General features: G+C 40.4%; 1 protein-coding gene across 12 annotated transcripts in view; it reads right to left on the bottom strand.

The window, feature by feature from the left end:
* Arb2a (ARB2 cotranscriptional regulator A) overlaps positions 1-16,558 on the bottom strand; it is a 448,678-nt gene that overhangs the window by 390,393 nt on the left and 41,727 nt on the right. For all 12 annotated transcript variants that reach the window (XR_013044776.1, XM_076552005.1, XM_076552006.1 and 9 more), the window contains 2 exons: positions 6,201-6,302; positions 4,049-4,149 (listed from right to left, as the gene is read on the bottom strand). Coding sequence is in view for 11 of the 12 variants with exons in the window: in XM_076552006.1 (XP_076408121.1) it covers positions 4,049-4,149; positions 6,201-6,302 (203 nt within the window). In the remaining variant the exon portion in view is untranslated. The remainder of the gene's footprint in view (positions 1-4,048; positions 4,150-6,200; positions 6,303-16,558) is intronic.

The raw sequence follows: 16,558 nt of genomic DNA, 5'->3' as shown, positions 1-16,558 counted from the left end.
CTGACCACAGAAATGCCCCCACCTGATGGCAGCCAATGAGAAATGGTGGCGGGCAAACACTCCCTTAAAGTAAGATTAAGCCATGATTTCTAGAAAGCCCCTAGAAGCGAGCCAATCAGAATTGTACCCATACTAGCACCCCTAAATGATGTAACCTTGTGATTTTTTTCCCTTTAAAAACTGAGCTTGCAGATAGGTGAGCACTTCCTCCAGCCTCCACTGCGTTGGATGTACTGGACGAAGTCCCTGCCTAGGCTTGTATTGCTTTTGGATATCCGGAATTAAACCTTGCTTTTGTATTCCGGCATGCTCGTCTTTGGTGGTCTCTCTGGGGGTCACGATCTGGGCACAACAACAGAAATAGAATAAACTAGGGAGGGGATGTGGCTGAGTGGCTGACTATTCGCCAAGCATCGGTAAGGGCCTGCCTTTGACTCCCAGCACAACAGAAATAAAGAAATCATCTTCTTTTTCAGGTTTGGGTTAATCTGTGTGAACGTGGACATGCACGTACACTGGAAGGGACATGCCAGTAACAGGGGAGGCCAGGGAAAATCTCTGGGTTCCTGGAGGTGGAATTACAGGCAGCTGGGAGCCACCTAATACTGATGCTGAGAAACCACACTTGGATCCTCTGTGAGAACAGAAAGTGCTCTGACCTACTGAGCCACTACTCCAGTCTAAGCACAGTCTTTAAAGATAAATGGCTAGAGCGAGGCTCTCACCCCAGAGAAAACTGTGCTCTGCACTTATAAACTTGGTTTACCAGCCTCCAAACGTTTCTTCATTGTACCTGGACTGAACATTTAGACTGTCATCATTCCCTCAACGACATCATACAACTCTTACACAGCATTTATATTGCATTAATGTTAAAAGAAATCAAGAGATGACTTAAGGTAGACAGGAAGATCATACAAGTTTTATACAAATACAACCCCATAAAATGCTGGGGATTCAGCATGCCAAAGGATTACTCAATTCCAAATCCTAGTATTGGAGGAGTACAACAGAAAACAGCGTTATGCAAGAAGTAAGTAAGAGCTATCAGTGCCAATGAGCTAGTCTCACTCACAAAACCAGAACCTTCTTCCCATTTCCGTATCTTAATCCTTTCCCTTAGTATTTAATTTTGAAACTTTCAGATATGCAGAAAAAGCAAAGAGTAGTAGCATAAACAACTTTATACTTATCATTCTGTACTCTACTAAAAAAACTGTTAACATTTTACCACGTAGGCTTTTTTAAATTCATTGTTTTATTTATTTATTTTTTTTTTTAAGACAGAGTCTCTGGCCTTGAAGTAACAAGTCTGTGGCCTCAACCTTCCAAGTGCTGGGATAACTGTTCCAAATACAGCTAGGCTTCTTTTTATTTTTGTATTTTTCCCTCTTTTTAAAGAAGCACTTAAAAATAACCTTCATGCATCATGACTCTCTCCCTAAATAGTTTATGTGTATCTCCTAAGAATAAGTACATTCGCCTACATTATCATAATTGTCTTTATCTCACTAAAGGAAATTAACAGTCTTCCCCAAATGCTCCTACAGAGTACCTGCTTTAAAACTTCATGGTATTAGTTTTTGAGACAAGAGCCTCCTGGCAATTGTAAGTATTCTTGTTTATATTCATATACTAGTGCTTCCTAACTGTTTTCTTAAGGAGATTGACAGCTAGAGCTCTACTTTAAAGTTGCATTTTTCACTCTTATAATCGCAGGAAATCTATAAAATGATGCTTTACTTACTACTATACACACTCGCTCTAAAGGGATTAACAATAATTGATGACCCTTATCTGAATCAATTATTTCGTTGAGACATATATATATTGCTGCTCTATTACTGGTTTACAAATTAAACAACACAATTTAGTATCTCAACATTTATAACAAACCCTGGGCATCTCTGTAATTGCAGGGCTGGGAAGGCAGAGCCAAGTGGAGCCCTGGAGATCACTGCCCTGCCATTCTAACTAAGTCAATCAGGTCCAAGTTCAAAGGAAGACTCTGTCTCAAAATTAAGTTGGGGGGCAATTGTGAACGACATCCATCGTTGACCTCTAGCCTCCACAAGCATGCTCACATGCGCCTACAAACACATGTACACATACACGCAAAAGTACATGTACACACACACGCAATTACAACGGAAGCCTTGGTGGGTTCTATTCGTTTCTCTACTACAGGTTTCAGAATCCAAGTGTCTATCAGCTGTACTCTTTTTTTTTTTGTTGTTTTTGTTTTTGTTTTTCGAGACAGGGTTTCTCTGTGTAGCTTTGCGCCTTTCCTGGAACTCACTTGGTAGTCCAGGCTGGCCTCGAACTCACAGAGATCCGCCTGCCTCTGCCTCCCGAGTGCTGGGATTAAAGGCGTGCGCCACCACCGCCCGGCTATCAGCTGTACTCTTAACTGGGGACTGTAGAAAACGTCTACTTCCAACAGACTGGTAAAACCCATGTACTGCAATGGTAAGAATGAGAAACAGTTCTTGCTTGCTATCTATTGGGGGACCACCCTTAGTTACTAAAGGCCTCTCTGGACCTTGCACAGAAGCCCCTGGAGCTCAGTTATTTTATAAGGAAAACACTATCAGTTTGCAGTATATAATTCAAGTGGAAAACAGGCAAGCACTTTAATGTGAGCAGAAATTATTCTGGTCTCTGAATACATTTAAATCACAACTATTAAACAAGAATATATGCAACAACAATTAAGAAAGAGAGACAATAAATTTGAAAAAGAGCAAGAGAAGATACATAAGAGGATTTGAATGGAAATAGGGAAATGATGCAATTATATTACCTCAAAAAAAAAAGTGGAAGTGACGAAGGTTTAACCCTGAAATTACATAGTCCCCAAAAACCACGTTAGCCTGCACAGTCTTCACGCTGCTGCCATAAGAACCAGACTACTGGGTCACAAAACAGGCGGCAGGAGCTTCAGATACTCATCCACTCCTCTTCCCTCTCAGATCCCTGAGATTCATGACGGACAGGCACAGGTGAACACTGAACACAGGGAAATGCTAAGGCAAGGCAAGCTTAGCCAATCTGGTCTCATGGAAGTCCACAAGTAAGCCCGCCACCTTGGCTACCACTGTAGAGACGGGGAGACTGTCTTTATTATCTTGAGTAGACACAAATCTGCTGAGTGTCTTGGAAGGGAACACAATCCTCTCCACCCTTAAAGCCTGCAAGAACATAATACAATGTCCCTGTAAAGAGACTGTAGAACAGAAAGTCAAAACTTCTGCTCAGACATGCAGAAATGCAAGAGACATAAGAAAAAATGTTTCACCGTATTTGATTTCTTCTTGCTACACAATGTCCTCCATGTTATTTTTTAACCAAAGAATATATTTTTTACTACTTTATTAAAAGGCCAATATAAATAAAAAAATTCCTGCTTTTCCTTAGGAAAAAAAGTAGTTGTCTAGTAACATATTAAACAAATGTATCTAACTATGTTTTACTAAAAATATGTGATATTGAATAAGTAAAATATTCAGCTGATAAACATTCACCAAAATGACAAATGGCACTTTTCTTCTGGTGAGACCATGTAAGATGCCCAACTTTAGAAGGCCAACTATGCTATCAATCCAAAGGGAAAGAAGGGTGAGTTAATCTTGCCATCCTAATAGCGATCATAACACAAATAAAGACTTAAAAGTAAGCCTCATTTTCCTGGCACAGTAGAATATTCAACCTTTTAAAAATATTACCCAAAGAGGGTAAAATTTGGCGTGAATTTCTTTTTCCATGTAGATGACTTATTGGAAAATACCAAAGTCATATGAAGGACATTCAGTATAAGCAGAAGCTTTCAAATTAAGAATGTGCTTCTAGTGAATGACTGACATTACCAAATACAAAGAAGAAAAAGCATTTTAAAAGTCATTTTTTTTATAAAAAGAGCATGTGGACTGCTGAACCTTCCAAACCAATGCTCCAGGTAATTCAAATTGGAAAATGCACTAAAACAATATCTATGTCATACCTCAACCTTCAAATTGGAAAATGCAAAACAGCGATATCCTTGACCTACCTCACCCAGAGCTTCGTATCTTTTCTGGTTCCACCTGTGTAAGTCTTCTCGGTAGTTAAAAACAAATGGTTCCCCAGTTTTTATGTGTCTTAACTGCCCCTCTAAAAGACAACAAGCAATATTTCAATGATTTAGAATATATTTTAAATAATATGGAACTTAACAATAAATAATGTCTGATAAAAATAACTGTCTTAAGCCGGGCAGTGGTGGCACACGCCTTTAATCCCAGCACTCGGGAGGCAGAGCCAGGCGGATCTCTGTGAGTTCGAGGCCAGCCTGGGCTACCAAGTGAGTTCCAGGAAAGGCGCAAAGCTACACAGAGAAACCCTGTCTCGAAAAACCAAAAAAAAAAAAAAAAAAAAAAAAACTGTCTTAAATACTTGCTTTCTCCCTAAATTTTTGTCTTCAAATGCCAATATGACATAAACCTATTAACAGTATAAAAGAATGGTCCCTAGTCCTCATCTTCATCTCAATATTTTCAAGTAAACTGACACTACTTTAAGGGCACTATGGATAAGAACTGCTACCAGACAATGCCATAAGCATGGTCCAGGCTTGAAGAAGTTTAGAGGCCACCTAAGTACAAATGTTGAAAATCTAAGCAACTTTTCAGAAAGTTAGACAAGAATCAAAGAAAGTCAGCAGTGTAAAGCTGCCATCTGTTATGTATACGGACAATAAGGTCTAGAATGATGTGGGGACATAATGCACTGTGGGGTTACCTAGAGTATGGGGTTCAGAACTCTGAGTAACACTTTTCTACTAGGCCCGAAGAGAAGCTATTAATGGAGACTGAAGAGGAGGAGGAGGAGGAGAGCTAACACCAGCTTAAACTATCCAATCAGGCTCCCTCCAATCACAGGGCTTCCCTGATGAAGATTAATAAGCTTTATTAACAGCGCCGGGACCTGCATGCATTCAAGCTACAACAGGTAAAGCGGCGTGAGCCCAGGACGTCCAGGCTATCCCTCTACCCACATTTCTCTCTCACTGGACTGGGTTACCTGACCCAGGCAAATAAGGTTCAAATAGGGCTCCTCACACACCAGTAAGTATTTCGTCATAACAGTCCCATTCTCTGTGTTAAAGAATTAAAGTGCTGTGTTTCTTCATTGAAATGTGCCTCATCTATCAAAAAATAGGTTTGTTTAACAGGAGCAATGCTCAATCAAACATCTATATCATAGTTGTCCATAAAAAACTCCTCGTGGAAAACATTGGTCTCTATTTACTAAAAGGTTTAATTCAGTCTATTTACAATGAAAAAAGACAGACCACCATCCCCCTTGCTTTCGACAGAAAAATTCTGATAATCAGAAGACAAACAGCCCACTGGCCAATTGCTTTAATCCTTCCCCTCAACAGGCAAAATAATACTATTTATACATGTTTTGTCATAAAGCATTTTTTATAAAAAAAATAATATCTGAAAGTGATCAAAGTTTCTATTGTCTTCTCTTTAAACTCACTGAGCACTCAAGAACACATGGGCAGAAGAAGCCCCTTACATCTATGAGTGCAAGGGGGGACACTATAAAGGGGTCTCGCAAGAACAGTGATGAGTGATCACCAATTTAGAGCTATAACGCAACAGATGGAAATGACAACTTCATGCTACCTGCCCACAACAGCAAAAGCCTTCAAAGATAATAGTGTATGGTGGGTGTATGATGCCTTTTCCAACAACTCAGGTATAAAGGTTATTTTATCCCAAACTTAAAAAGATTTTAAACAAATATTTCCCTGAAGAATAATGGAATCCTGGGTACTCTGCTTTAAAATACTGCTCCATATAACGACTGCCAGTCATCTCATTTCAAACAGCCAGCTAAAGAATGTACCTTTCTATGTAATTCAATTAGGAGTTTTCAGTTAGATATCAGAGGAGAATGCTCAAAGTTGAAATGTATAAACTAAGTCAAATTTATGTCTATTAATTTATGTGGCTTGCTAACTAGAGAAAACTGTTCCCTGATTCTTTCACTGGAGTGAAGGATTTTACTATGCAAAGATAAGTCATAATCTCCCAAAAATCCTGCAATATTCTAGTTAGATATTCAAGAGTAATATGCTTCCTGTGATTCTATAAACACTGTGAAGTAAATTATACATACGCATATATGTATGTATAATATATAGCACTTACTTTCATTAAAGGCATATTCAAATCCTTCCAGTGTGTCAGGAAAATCAAGAGGTGGCTCGTCCTTTTTCATGAGTTCATCCAAATCGATCCTAGACAGCAAATCTAGAAAAGAAGTGATAGAAACTTATATGAAACTTACTTAGATTCATTGTTCATAGAGAATACAACTGAAGACTGCATTTTAAATTGCTTTAAAGTATTCCTTTATTCTACTAGATTAGTTTTATGTTATTTTAACTGATAATGCTATTAAAATTTAAGTTCCAAAAATGCTATATTTTGATCTAACACAGTATCAAAACAAGTAATTTCCAAATTATAATCCCTCAAGAAATCATAACGCAGACTCTCAAAATAATCTACTAAAGGATTAACATTTCCCCCTTCAGAACAGCTATTTGTTTTTACCTCATTAACCTTAGTCTACAGTTTCAGAGTTTCAGAATGAATGTGACATTTCAATGGCCACTAAGTTTTACATATAAATGAGCTATGGTTTGCAAATAAAAGAACTCACTGTAAACACAAAACTGATACCACTATATATTAATCCATTTTATGAGAAATATTAAAATGAGGCATGTTGACTAAAAATGCATGGTTGATACTAAAATTGTTTCTATTCTTTTCAATACTGGATTTCACAAATCAAGAAAGGTGACCAGGCAGGTGTGGTGGGGCATGCTTCTAATCCCTGCACTAGGTATGTACGAGGGAGTCTGAGGCAAGCCTGATCTGTATAGTGAGTTCTAGGGCAGCCAAGACTACTCAAGGAAACTTTTGTCTCAAATCAAACAAAAACGGCCCAAAAGCTGCTTTCTAAAATAAGCCAAATATTCAAATTTTGTTTCTGGAATCACTTTCTACTGATGGAAAATCTGAAAGATGGTACACAGTGTCTGTCTTCCCTTAGCCCAATTTCCCCTAATGACCTTATGTTACATCACCACAGTTCGTCTGTCCACCCAGAACACTGTACTAAAGCTAAGCATTTTGTCAGAGATGACTACAGTCACTACCACATGTCAAGGAGAATACGACATGTATAAAACATCACTGATGATATGACTCTTCATCAGCTGGATGAGGTGCTATTTGGCAGGCTTCTCCACTACAGTGTCAGTTTTTCCTTCACATGGTCCATCCCTAGAAGTGACTGAGTCCCACCAACTTTTAGGTGAAAGCAAAGGAGTCATGTTCTATCTCCTGAAGTAAGGAACACTGGCACACATCACTGGTCATCCTCTGCACTGGCACACATCACTGGTCATCCTCTACACTGGCACACATCACTGGTCATCCTCTGCACTGGCACACATCACTGGTCATCCTCTGCACTGGCACACATCACTGGTCATCCTCTACACTGGCACACATCACTGGTCATCCTCTGCACTGGCACACATCACTGGTCATCCTCTGCACTGGCACACATCACTGGTCATCCTCTACACTGGCACACATCACTGGTCATCCTCTACACTGGCACACATCACTGGTCATCTTCTACACTGGCACACATCACTGGTCATCCTCTACACTGGCACACATCACTGGTCATCTTCTACACTGGCACACATCTTGAGAGACCATCTTCCTTTCCTATTGTTACCAGGCACACCATGCTTATCTTGGATCTTCTCTGTTCCAACCCTATAATATTTTACCAACAGAGTATTTAATGATACCTTGGATCTGAGCACACTGCCTCAGAAGTTTGAGACAGAAGGATCAGGAATTCAAGACCAACCCAGGCTGCACAGTAATCAATAAAAGTTGTGGAAACTCTAAGCTAGATATACAGCACAATGGCACAAACTGGCCTAGCATTCAAAAGGCCCTAGAATCCACGGTCAGTAAAAATAACAGTAACAAAAACAACAATAAACAAATTAAAATAAACTGCAGTAATGTCATGAACTCTAACAATGTAGACCACTGATGCATAAATTCTACAAGTGTGCAAAAGCAATGCCAGACATTAATAATAGGGAAAATTGTGTGACTGAGAGATGTTAGACATGGCAACTCTATTATCTGCTTATAAGAATTAATTTTATGTTTCAATCTATGAGGGCCAGGTGTTTGATCAAACACTATTCTAAACATTACCATAAAGATATTTTTAGATGTATCTTTTTTGGGTTTTTTTCATTTTTCATGACAAAGTTTCTCTGTGTAACATCCCTGGCTGACCTAGAAGTTAATTTATAGACCTGGCTGGCCTTAAACTCACAAAGATCCGCCTACCTCTGCCTCCCTGGTGCTGGGATTAAAAGGCATGCACCACAGCTGTCTCGTTAGATGTATCCTTTTAATCCATAAATCTGGGATCAATAACATAAGTGAACTATATCCAATAAATTGAAGGCTTTCTTATGAATTCAGAATCAAGACTGTATTATCAACTTTTATCTGAATTTCAAGCTACCATGGTGCCCTACACTCATTCTGTTCCCCTCTCCCCATCTCTCTTTCCCTCCCCTTCTCACTTACCCTCCATGTAATGTACATATACATATGCACATATGTACACATACATGTTGAGTCATCACTATATCACTTCAAACATAGACCCCCACATGTACCAGTCCATACCATAAACAATAAGTATGGAATAGGCTATACCATATAGATTTGTTTATATACATTCCGATGATCACACAACCATGGAACTGCCTAACAACACATTTCCTGGTCTTAAGTGATACATAACTCTGTGGGTATAAAATTCTATTACTTTTGCTTCTCTGGAAAACCTTGACTAAATTGTTCCTCAATTTTTATAACTCTAAAATTGCTCTAAAAGTCAACTCTTCTTTAAAAAAAAAGGGGGGGGGGCAAGTCAAGTGAAAGCAGGAAAAAAGCACAAGCTGAATGGAGAACAGATGGTACACCAGTACAATAAAGGGAAACAATGTACACAGTGACAGACACATAAATAAATGTCCTAAACACCCCAAATAAAAAGCAATTTCACAACAAAATGCAAGAGTTACATATATGATAGCAACACAAAAAGACAAAGAAAATTAAAGGGACTAGAAACGCTAACACATATAAACACTAATCAAAATTTAATCTGTAGTTGCCATATTACTACTAAAAAGGTACACTCCAAGGAGGTAAAAATCCAAACAAATAAGAGAACTAGAGACATGTATGTCATAATGAGGAAGGGTAAATTCTTCAGCAGCGTGTAATAATCTTAAATGTATTTGTACCAAGTGAAAATGCTGGGGGAAAAAAAAAACAGAACAAACTAAAACAACTAGAAAGAAAAAAAATCCATAGTTAAAGCTGGAGGTTTCAATACTTTTCATACTACTGAATAGAGTAAGAACACAGAAAACAGATAAAGGCATAAAAGACTTTAAAGTATCAATTCGACCTAATTTACTTTTACATAGTCCACTAAATAGCCATTTAACATCTTTTTATGCTTCAAGTATTCATTATTTATTTTGACTAAATTTTAAATTACAATATAACTAAATCACTTGCACCTTCCCTATCTTCCCTCCAGCCTCTCCTATGTCCCCTCCCTCTAACCCTTTCCATCTCACTCTCTCACTCCCTGTCTCTTTCTTATCGTGGTTACAGAGATCACTACATAAATATATAAATATATCTGAGCCACTTAGAATGGGTTGTGTGCACAGGATTTCATGGCTAACCACTTGGTACTGGATAGCCAATCTCTGAGAAATACGAATTCACCCTCTCTCAGCAGTCACTGGAAACTCAGTCAACTACCTGGGGCTAGTGGGGTTACAAATCTTAGAAGTGAACCTACCACCGCCACCTTACTAGACCCAACCGCATTCTAAACCTTACACCCACAGGTAAGCGCAGCTCTCGTCCATCATCAAAGAGGCTTCTCTTTACAGAACACCACAATAGGCCATAATGCAAAGATCAACAGATCATGTGGAGCCCAGCAATAAAGGACAGAACTACAACACAGCTCCTGCACCTAAGGCTCAGGGAATGTCCAGGAAAAGGGGCAAAAAGATTCGAAAAGCCAGAGGACCAGAAAGACTGCTATGACATTATGTCTCCCAGAAATGACAGGAAAACTTCACACAAAACCTCAATAGTGTGGCTGCCTAAACAAGACCTGAACCACGATCTAATGAATAGGCATGCTTTAGGCAATTCAATACCTCTGTAAAGGGCACAGAAAACAGTCACAAAAATAGCTGATATCCCAGGCCATAAAATAAGCCCAGTGAATTTTAAAGGATTGAAATCATATAAACCAAGTCTTCAACTACAATAACAATAATCTAAAATTCAATGAAGAAAATCTCTTGCAAAAATCTACAATTGTGAGCTGGACATGATAGTGCACTCCTTTAATCCCAACAGAAGCAGAGGCAGGGGAACTCTGTGAGTTCAGGGAAAGCTGGTTTACATAATAAGATCCAAGCCAACAGGGCTACACAGTGAGACCCTGAATCAAACAAACAAACAAACAATAAATAAACAACTGTTACTTTTTTTTTTTTTTACTTACTTAGTGGGGGAGACAGGAAGGAGGTAGGTAAGGGAGAGAACAAGAAAAAAGGAGGACTTCTGGGAAGGTAGGGAAGCATGGGAGAGCACAGCAACAGAGGCAAGTGTATGGGGTCAGAGGACAACTCCCTCAAGTAGTTCTCTCCTGCCACCTTGTGGGATCCAGATAAATAGGCCTGTGTATAAGCAACTCTACTCATTGACCATCCCATAAGCCACCCCTGTGGACTACATCTGGAATTGACTAAAAACTCTGTGAAGGATTTTTTTTTTAATTAAATCATTTGAAGTGGGAAGACCCACCTTTAATCCAGATCTTTTGAGGTGGGAAGATCCACCTTTAATGCGGGCCACATCTTCTGGTGGCCACCTATAATAGGGACATTGAAGAAGGAAGATTTTGCTTTGCCTGCTTGCCCTTGCTCTCACTGGCAAGTTCATTCCTTCACTGGCATTAGAACCTACTTCTTTGGGATTCCTGTGTATACCAAAGACCAGCTGAGATCTCCAGTCTCATGGACCAAACAACTACTAGATTCTGGGATTTTCTGTTGGTAGACAGCCATTGTTAGACTAGTTGAACCACAACTAGTAAGTCATTCTAATAAACACCCAAAAGATAGATAGACAGACAGACAGACAGAGATAGCAAGATGGGTGGATGTGGGGAGTAGATGGATGGATGGGTAGGTAGACAAATAGACAGATAGATGATATATAGCTTCATTCTACTATTTCTGTTCTGCTAGAAAACTCCAATACAAGCCCCAATTCAATTATTAAACATAAATGACATTTTAAGGCAAATTCTGAGTTTAAAAATAAGTTGCACAAATTTTACAAAGTACTATCTGAATGAAAATGACAAACAATACATCAGAATCTGCTGGGCTATATCTCTGAAGCAGAGCACTGTCTAGAACTTATGGAATTTAACACAGTGTACACAGGGAAATGGCATTAAATTCTCATATAGATACCCTTTAACCTACAATGAAGTCCATCTCAACAAACTGACCACAAGTTGAACACATCCTAAGTTGAAAATGCCCTGACTGTATCAAACTTTCAATCACCATAGCTCAGCACACAGCACACCACACAGCATGGGATGTTCAGTGGTTCAAGGGCTGACTGGGAGCTGAGCTCAGTACTACCACCTAGAACCACACATATTATGATGGTCTTCCACGTGGATGGTGATCTATGACACCATATTTTGATTTCAAGTGAGTGAGTTTCTTGAGCATCTAGCAAGTGAGACTAAAGGAACAAATCCCAAGCAGCAATAGAGAAAGCATTAGATAGCAAGACGTCATCAAATCACATCCCAGCACCCAACAGAACGCCACAGGCAGCAAGATGTCATCAAATCACATCACAGCACCCGACAGAACGCCACGGGCAGCAAGACGTCTTCAAATCACATCCCAGCATCCAACAGAACGCCACAGGCAGCAAGACGTCATCAAATCACATCCCAGCACCCGACAGAACGCCACGGGCAGCAAGACGTCATCAAATCACATCACAGCATCCAACAGAACGCCACGGGCAGCAAGACGTCTTCAAATCACATCCCAGCACCCGACAGAACGCCATGGGCAGCAAGACGTCATCAAATCACATCCCAGCATCCAACAGAACGCCACGGGCAGCAAGACATCATCAAATCACATCCCAGCATCCAACAGAACACCACGGGCAGCAAGACGTCATCAAATCACATCCCAGCACCCGACAGAACGCCACGGGCAGCAAGACGTCATCAAATCACATCCCAGCACCCGACAGAACGCCACGGGCAGCAAGACGTCTTCAAATCACATCCCAGCATCCAACAGAACGCCACAGGCAGCAAGACGTCATCAAATCACATCCCAGCACCCGACAGAACGCCACGGGCAGCAAGACGTCATCAAATCACATCACAGCATCCAACAGAACGCCACGGGCAGCAAGACGTCATCAAATCACATCACAGCACCCAACAGAACGCCACAGGCAGCAAGACGTCATCAAATCACATCCCAGCACCCGACAGAACGCCACAGGCAGCAAGACATCATCAAATCACATCCCAGCATCCAACAGAACACCACGGGCAGGAGCCGGTCATGCTCGCGTCTCTGGCTGAGTCTCTGGCTCCTCGCTCCCACTGCGATGTTTTCATGCTACAAGATAAACAACAGCAACCTGGACTGGAAAGTTTGCCTTCCAGCTGTTGTAAAGGTAGCAATGTTTGCAACACCTTTAGCAGTGTGCTGTTTTCTTTTCTGCCTATTACAGAGTTAGGGATCAGCCTGCCCTGAGATAGGAAGTTAAGGGGCACTCTTGAAATAGAAATGCTGGAGTCTGGGACAAGAAAGTCTTCTTTACTCCCAGAGTCTCTTTAAACAACATATGACAGCTATTAGCATAATACATATTACAGCTAGCTGGAGAAACGATCAAAATTCAAACTTGTGAGTGAAATTTCTATGAATGCATATTGCTTCCTAAAGCTGAAGAATTCAGAGTGCAGCAAGTCAGGTCCATGTCTTCCCAAGTAAGAAGTCTTGAATAAATCACCTGCAGTGGCTGAATGAGAAGGCGCCCTGAGATTTGCATGTTTGAACACTTGGTCCACGGCTGGTGGAACTGTTTGGGGAGGATTAGAAGGCGTGGTCTTGTTGGAAGAAGTGTGTCACTGGAAGTGAACTTGGAGGTTTCAAAGGTCAATGTAGCTCTTTCTGTCTCGTCTTCACTTGTGGATCCATGTAAGCTCTCGGCTATTTCTCTAGTGTCATCCTTGCCTGTTGCCATACACCCTACCATGATGGTTATGGCTTTTAACCCTATGGGACAATGAGTCCCAAATTAAAATTTTTCCTCTATAAGTAGCACTGGTCATTGTGGAGGGGGCCTCAAGACAGCTTGACCACACAGCTGCCATGACAGGCTTAGGGGCCCAGACACAGCTTCTGTGACAGGCTTACTGGCAGGCAACACCTAGATCCAGGAAATGCCATAAACTAACCCCACCCAGGGATCCACCTAGGGATGGGGAACATCCCAAACATTTCAACCATTAGATAAGGTGGCCAGATGTCCCTGCATCTAGCACACACCTGTTTTTGTTTTACAGATACCCCTAGACAAATGTCAGTCAATCAGGGTCCTAAAGCCTGGAAATCCCCTCACCCCACCCTCTGCTTTGATAAAAAACCCCACCCTGCCTAGGCTCAGGGCTCTCTGCTCACACTGCTGCACTGGATAGACACAGGGACCAAGCTCAGACCTTGAAATAAAGGCTCTTTGCTTTTGCTTATGGGATTCTGTCTCCACGGTGGTCTTTTGGAGGTCCCCGCAATCTGGGCATAACAGTCATGATATTTTGTCACAACAATAGAAAAGTAAGTACCAAATGGTAAGCACTGAAAACATACATACATAAACAAGTTATAATTAGTAATATATAAATATATACATATACATATATGCATATAATAATAGTTAGTGAAAAATGAGGCCATGAATCTGAAGAAGAACAGGGAGAAGTATATGGCAGAGTTTTGAGGGAAAATTGGAAGGGAGTAATGTAAATAAATTATAATCTCAAAAATTTACTGCTTTCAAAAAGAAAGGTAGATAATTAAGACAGAAGTTGGTGTCAAGAAGTGGGCTATTACTGTGAAAGACCTGATTATGCTATCCCCAATTAAATGCTTTTGCTGTGGTCATAGTGTCTCTTCATTGTATCAGTAACCCTAACTAAGACACAGCCTAATATGGAGTCTGTTGCATAGTTATTAGTAATTGCTTTTATCAGGTCTACAATGAAAAAGAGCAAGTAGGGCAAGAAGAAATATAAAACACAATCTTAAAGAATGAAAGAACTCCAGGACATCTAACGTTGGAGCCTAGGCCTGTGCTGAAGGACATAGGAGAGGAGGATGCTAAATGAAATGAAGGCAGTGTAGCCTCAGGTAATGAACCCACCCAGCTAATCCTGCAATTCATGGAAGGAAAAGGCCTAAGGGATTTTCTGTTCCTCAAAAGCAACTACAATCATAATAGAAAGTGGTGGGATAAAGTGTCCTTTGGCTTATCCAGTTCTCCAAATAAAAACGAATAGGAGAAAAGGCATCTACAAGGAAAAGTTTATGCAAGTGAGATTCAAGGAAAGGGCCAGGCGTGCAGCCAAACTTCACAACACTGACCATGTGGCTTGAGTGTTATGAGGGATCCAAGAATACAGAGTTGTGAAATAATCCCTGGCAGTTAAGGAAAGCTGCTGAGTCTGGGCTTGTAGCAGGGGAGTTCATGTTACATGTACATAGGCTCTGGTGTAAAGCTGTCAAAACTGAGCTTGGATGATGTTAAAGACCCCAGGATGTTGAAGGTACTGAAGCTGCAGGATATATGCCAGGGAAATCCTCATACAGAGTGTGGAGCCAGCCCAAGAGAGAGAAGTTACCAAAACTAGAAGGGCAAAGCCCCTTGAAATGAGACATGAAGTTACAGGAGTTGGGGTCTGCCTGCTGGGTTTGGGTCTTGCTTTGGTCCAGCATTTTCTCACTGTTTCTATTCCTCTTTTTGGAACAGTAATCTATATTCTATGCCACTGTATACCAGAAGTATGTAATCTGCTTTTTGATTTTACATGAGGTTACAATTAAGAGACTACCTTAAGTCTTAGAAGAGACTTAGACTTTTAAACTGTATTAAGACTGAAGAACTATGGGAACTTTTAAAGTTGGACTAAATACATTCTGTATTATAATATTGCTACAGGCCTATGGGGACCAGGGAGTGGAATGTGATGGTTTGAATGAGAATGGCCCTCATAGATTACCATGTTTGAATATTTGATCCCCAATTGCTGGAACTGTCTGGGAAGAAGCAGAGGGTGTGGCCTTGTTGGAGGAGATGTGTCACCTGGGGGTAGGCTTTGAGGTTTCAAAACCCAACACCATTCCCAGTTCATCTTCTCTGCCTCCTAATTTAGATAAGGCTCTAAGCTCCCATGCTCCAGCACCTGCCCGCTGCCCGCTGCCCGCTGCCCGCTGCCTGCAATGGTGGTCATGCACTCAAACCCTCTGAACCATGACTCCCAAACTAGATGCTTTCTTCTACAAGTTGTCTTGGTTACAGTGTCTTCATGGTCAATAAAAAGTAACTAATATTGGTTAAATCAGGGCACTGCTCACGGTAGCCATGCCAACGGAGGAGAGTGCTGGAGGAGAGTCATGAGCCAGGTTACCTTTTTAGAGCTTTATTGGGGGGGGGGGGAGAAGAAAGAGGCCCAGACTGAAGGAAGGAACAGGAAGGAAAGAGAGGGACGACAGAGGGCCCACCTGCTTTTCAGGCTGGGACGCCGTCACTGGCTCATGACGTAAATAAGGACAGAATCCTTACAACTAAGACATTACTTAAACATTTGAAGAAATGTGAAACAAAATTAAATGTAAGTGAGAAATGTGAATAATCCCAGAACACGTGAAAACAGATAAATAAAAAGAAAATTTAGTTAAAACCTAAGCCTTGAAAACACAGATCATATCTTTATAAATATAGTGATAATCCACTAAGCAGAGCTTCAGGAAGAAGAAAAAAGACCAGTACTTCCAGGGGATGTAAGTTATAAATGTTACGTCAATAAATTCAACAACTGTAGTAAACATGGAAAATTTCCTTATTAAACAATCCAATCTGACAAAACCAACTCAAAATATCACAAATAGTTCTATATCTACTCAATAAACATATTAAAACTTCAGAATACTCCACCAAAAAAAAAAAAGACCAAAACATCTGACAGTTTTAAAAACAAAGAAGAAACCATACCATTTTCACAA

This window comes from Peromyscus maniculatus, chromosome 15, assembly GCF_049852395.1.
Source record: "Peromyscus maniculatus bairdii isolate BWxNUB_F1_BW_parent chromosome 15, HU_Pman_BW_mat_3.1, whole genome shotgun sequence".
Taxonomy (NCBI): Eukaryota; Metazoa; Chordata; class Mammalia; order Rodentia; family Cricetidae; genus Peromyscus; species Peromyscus maniculatus.
The sequence above is the reverse complement of the archived record's forward strand: the minus strand, read 5'-3'. Positions and strand labels throughout refer to the sequence as shown.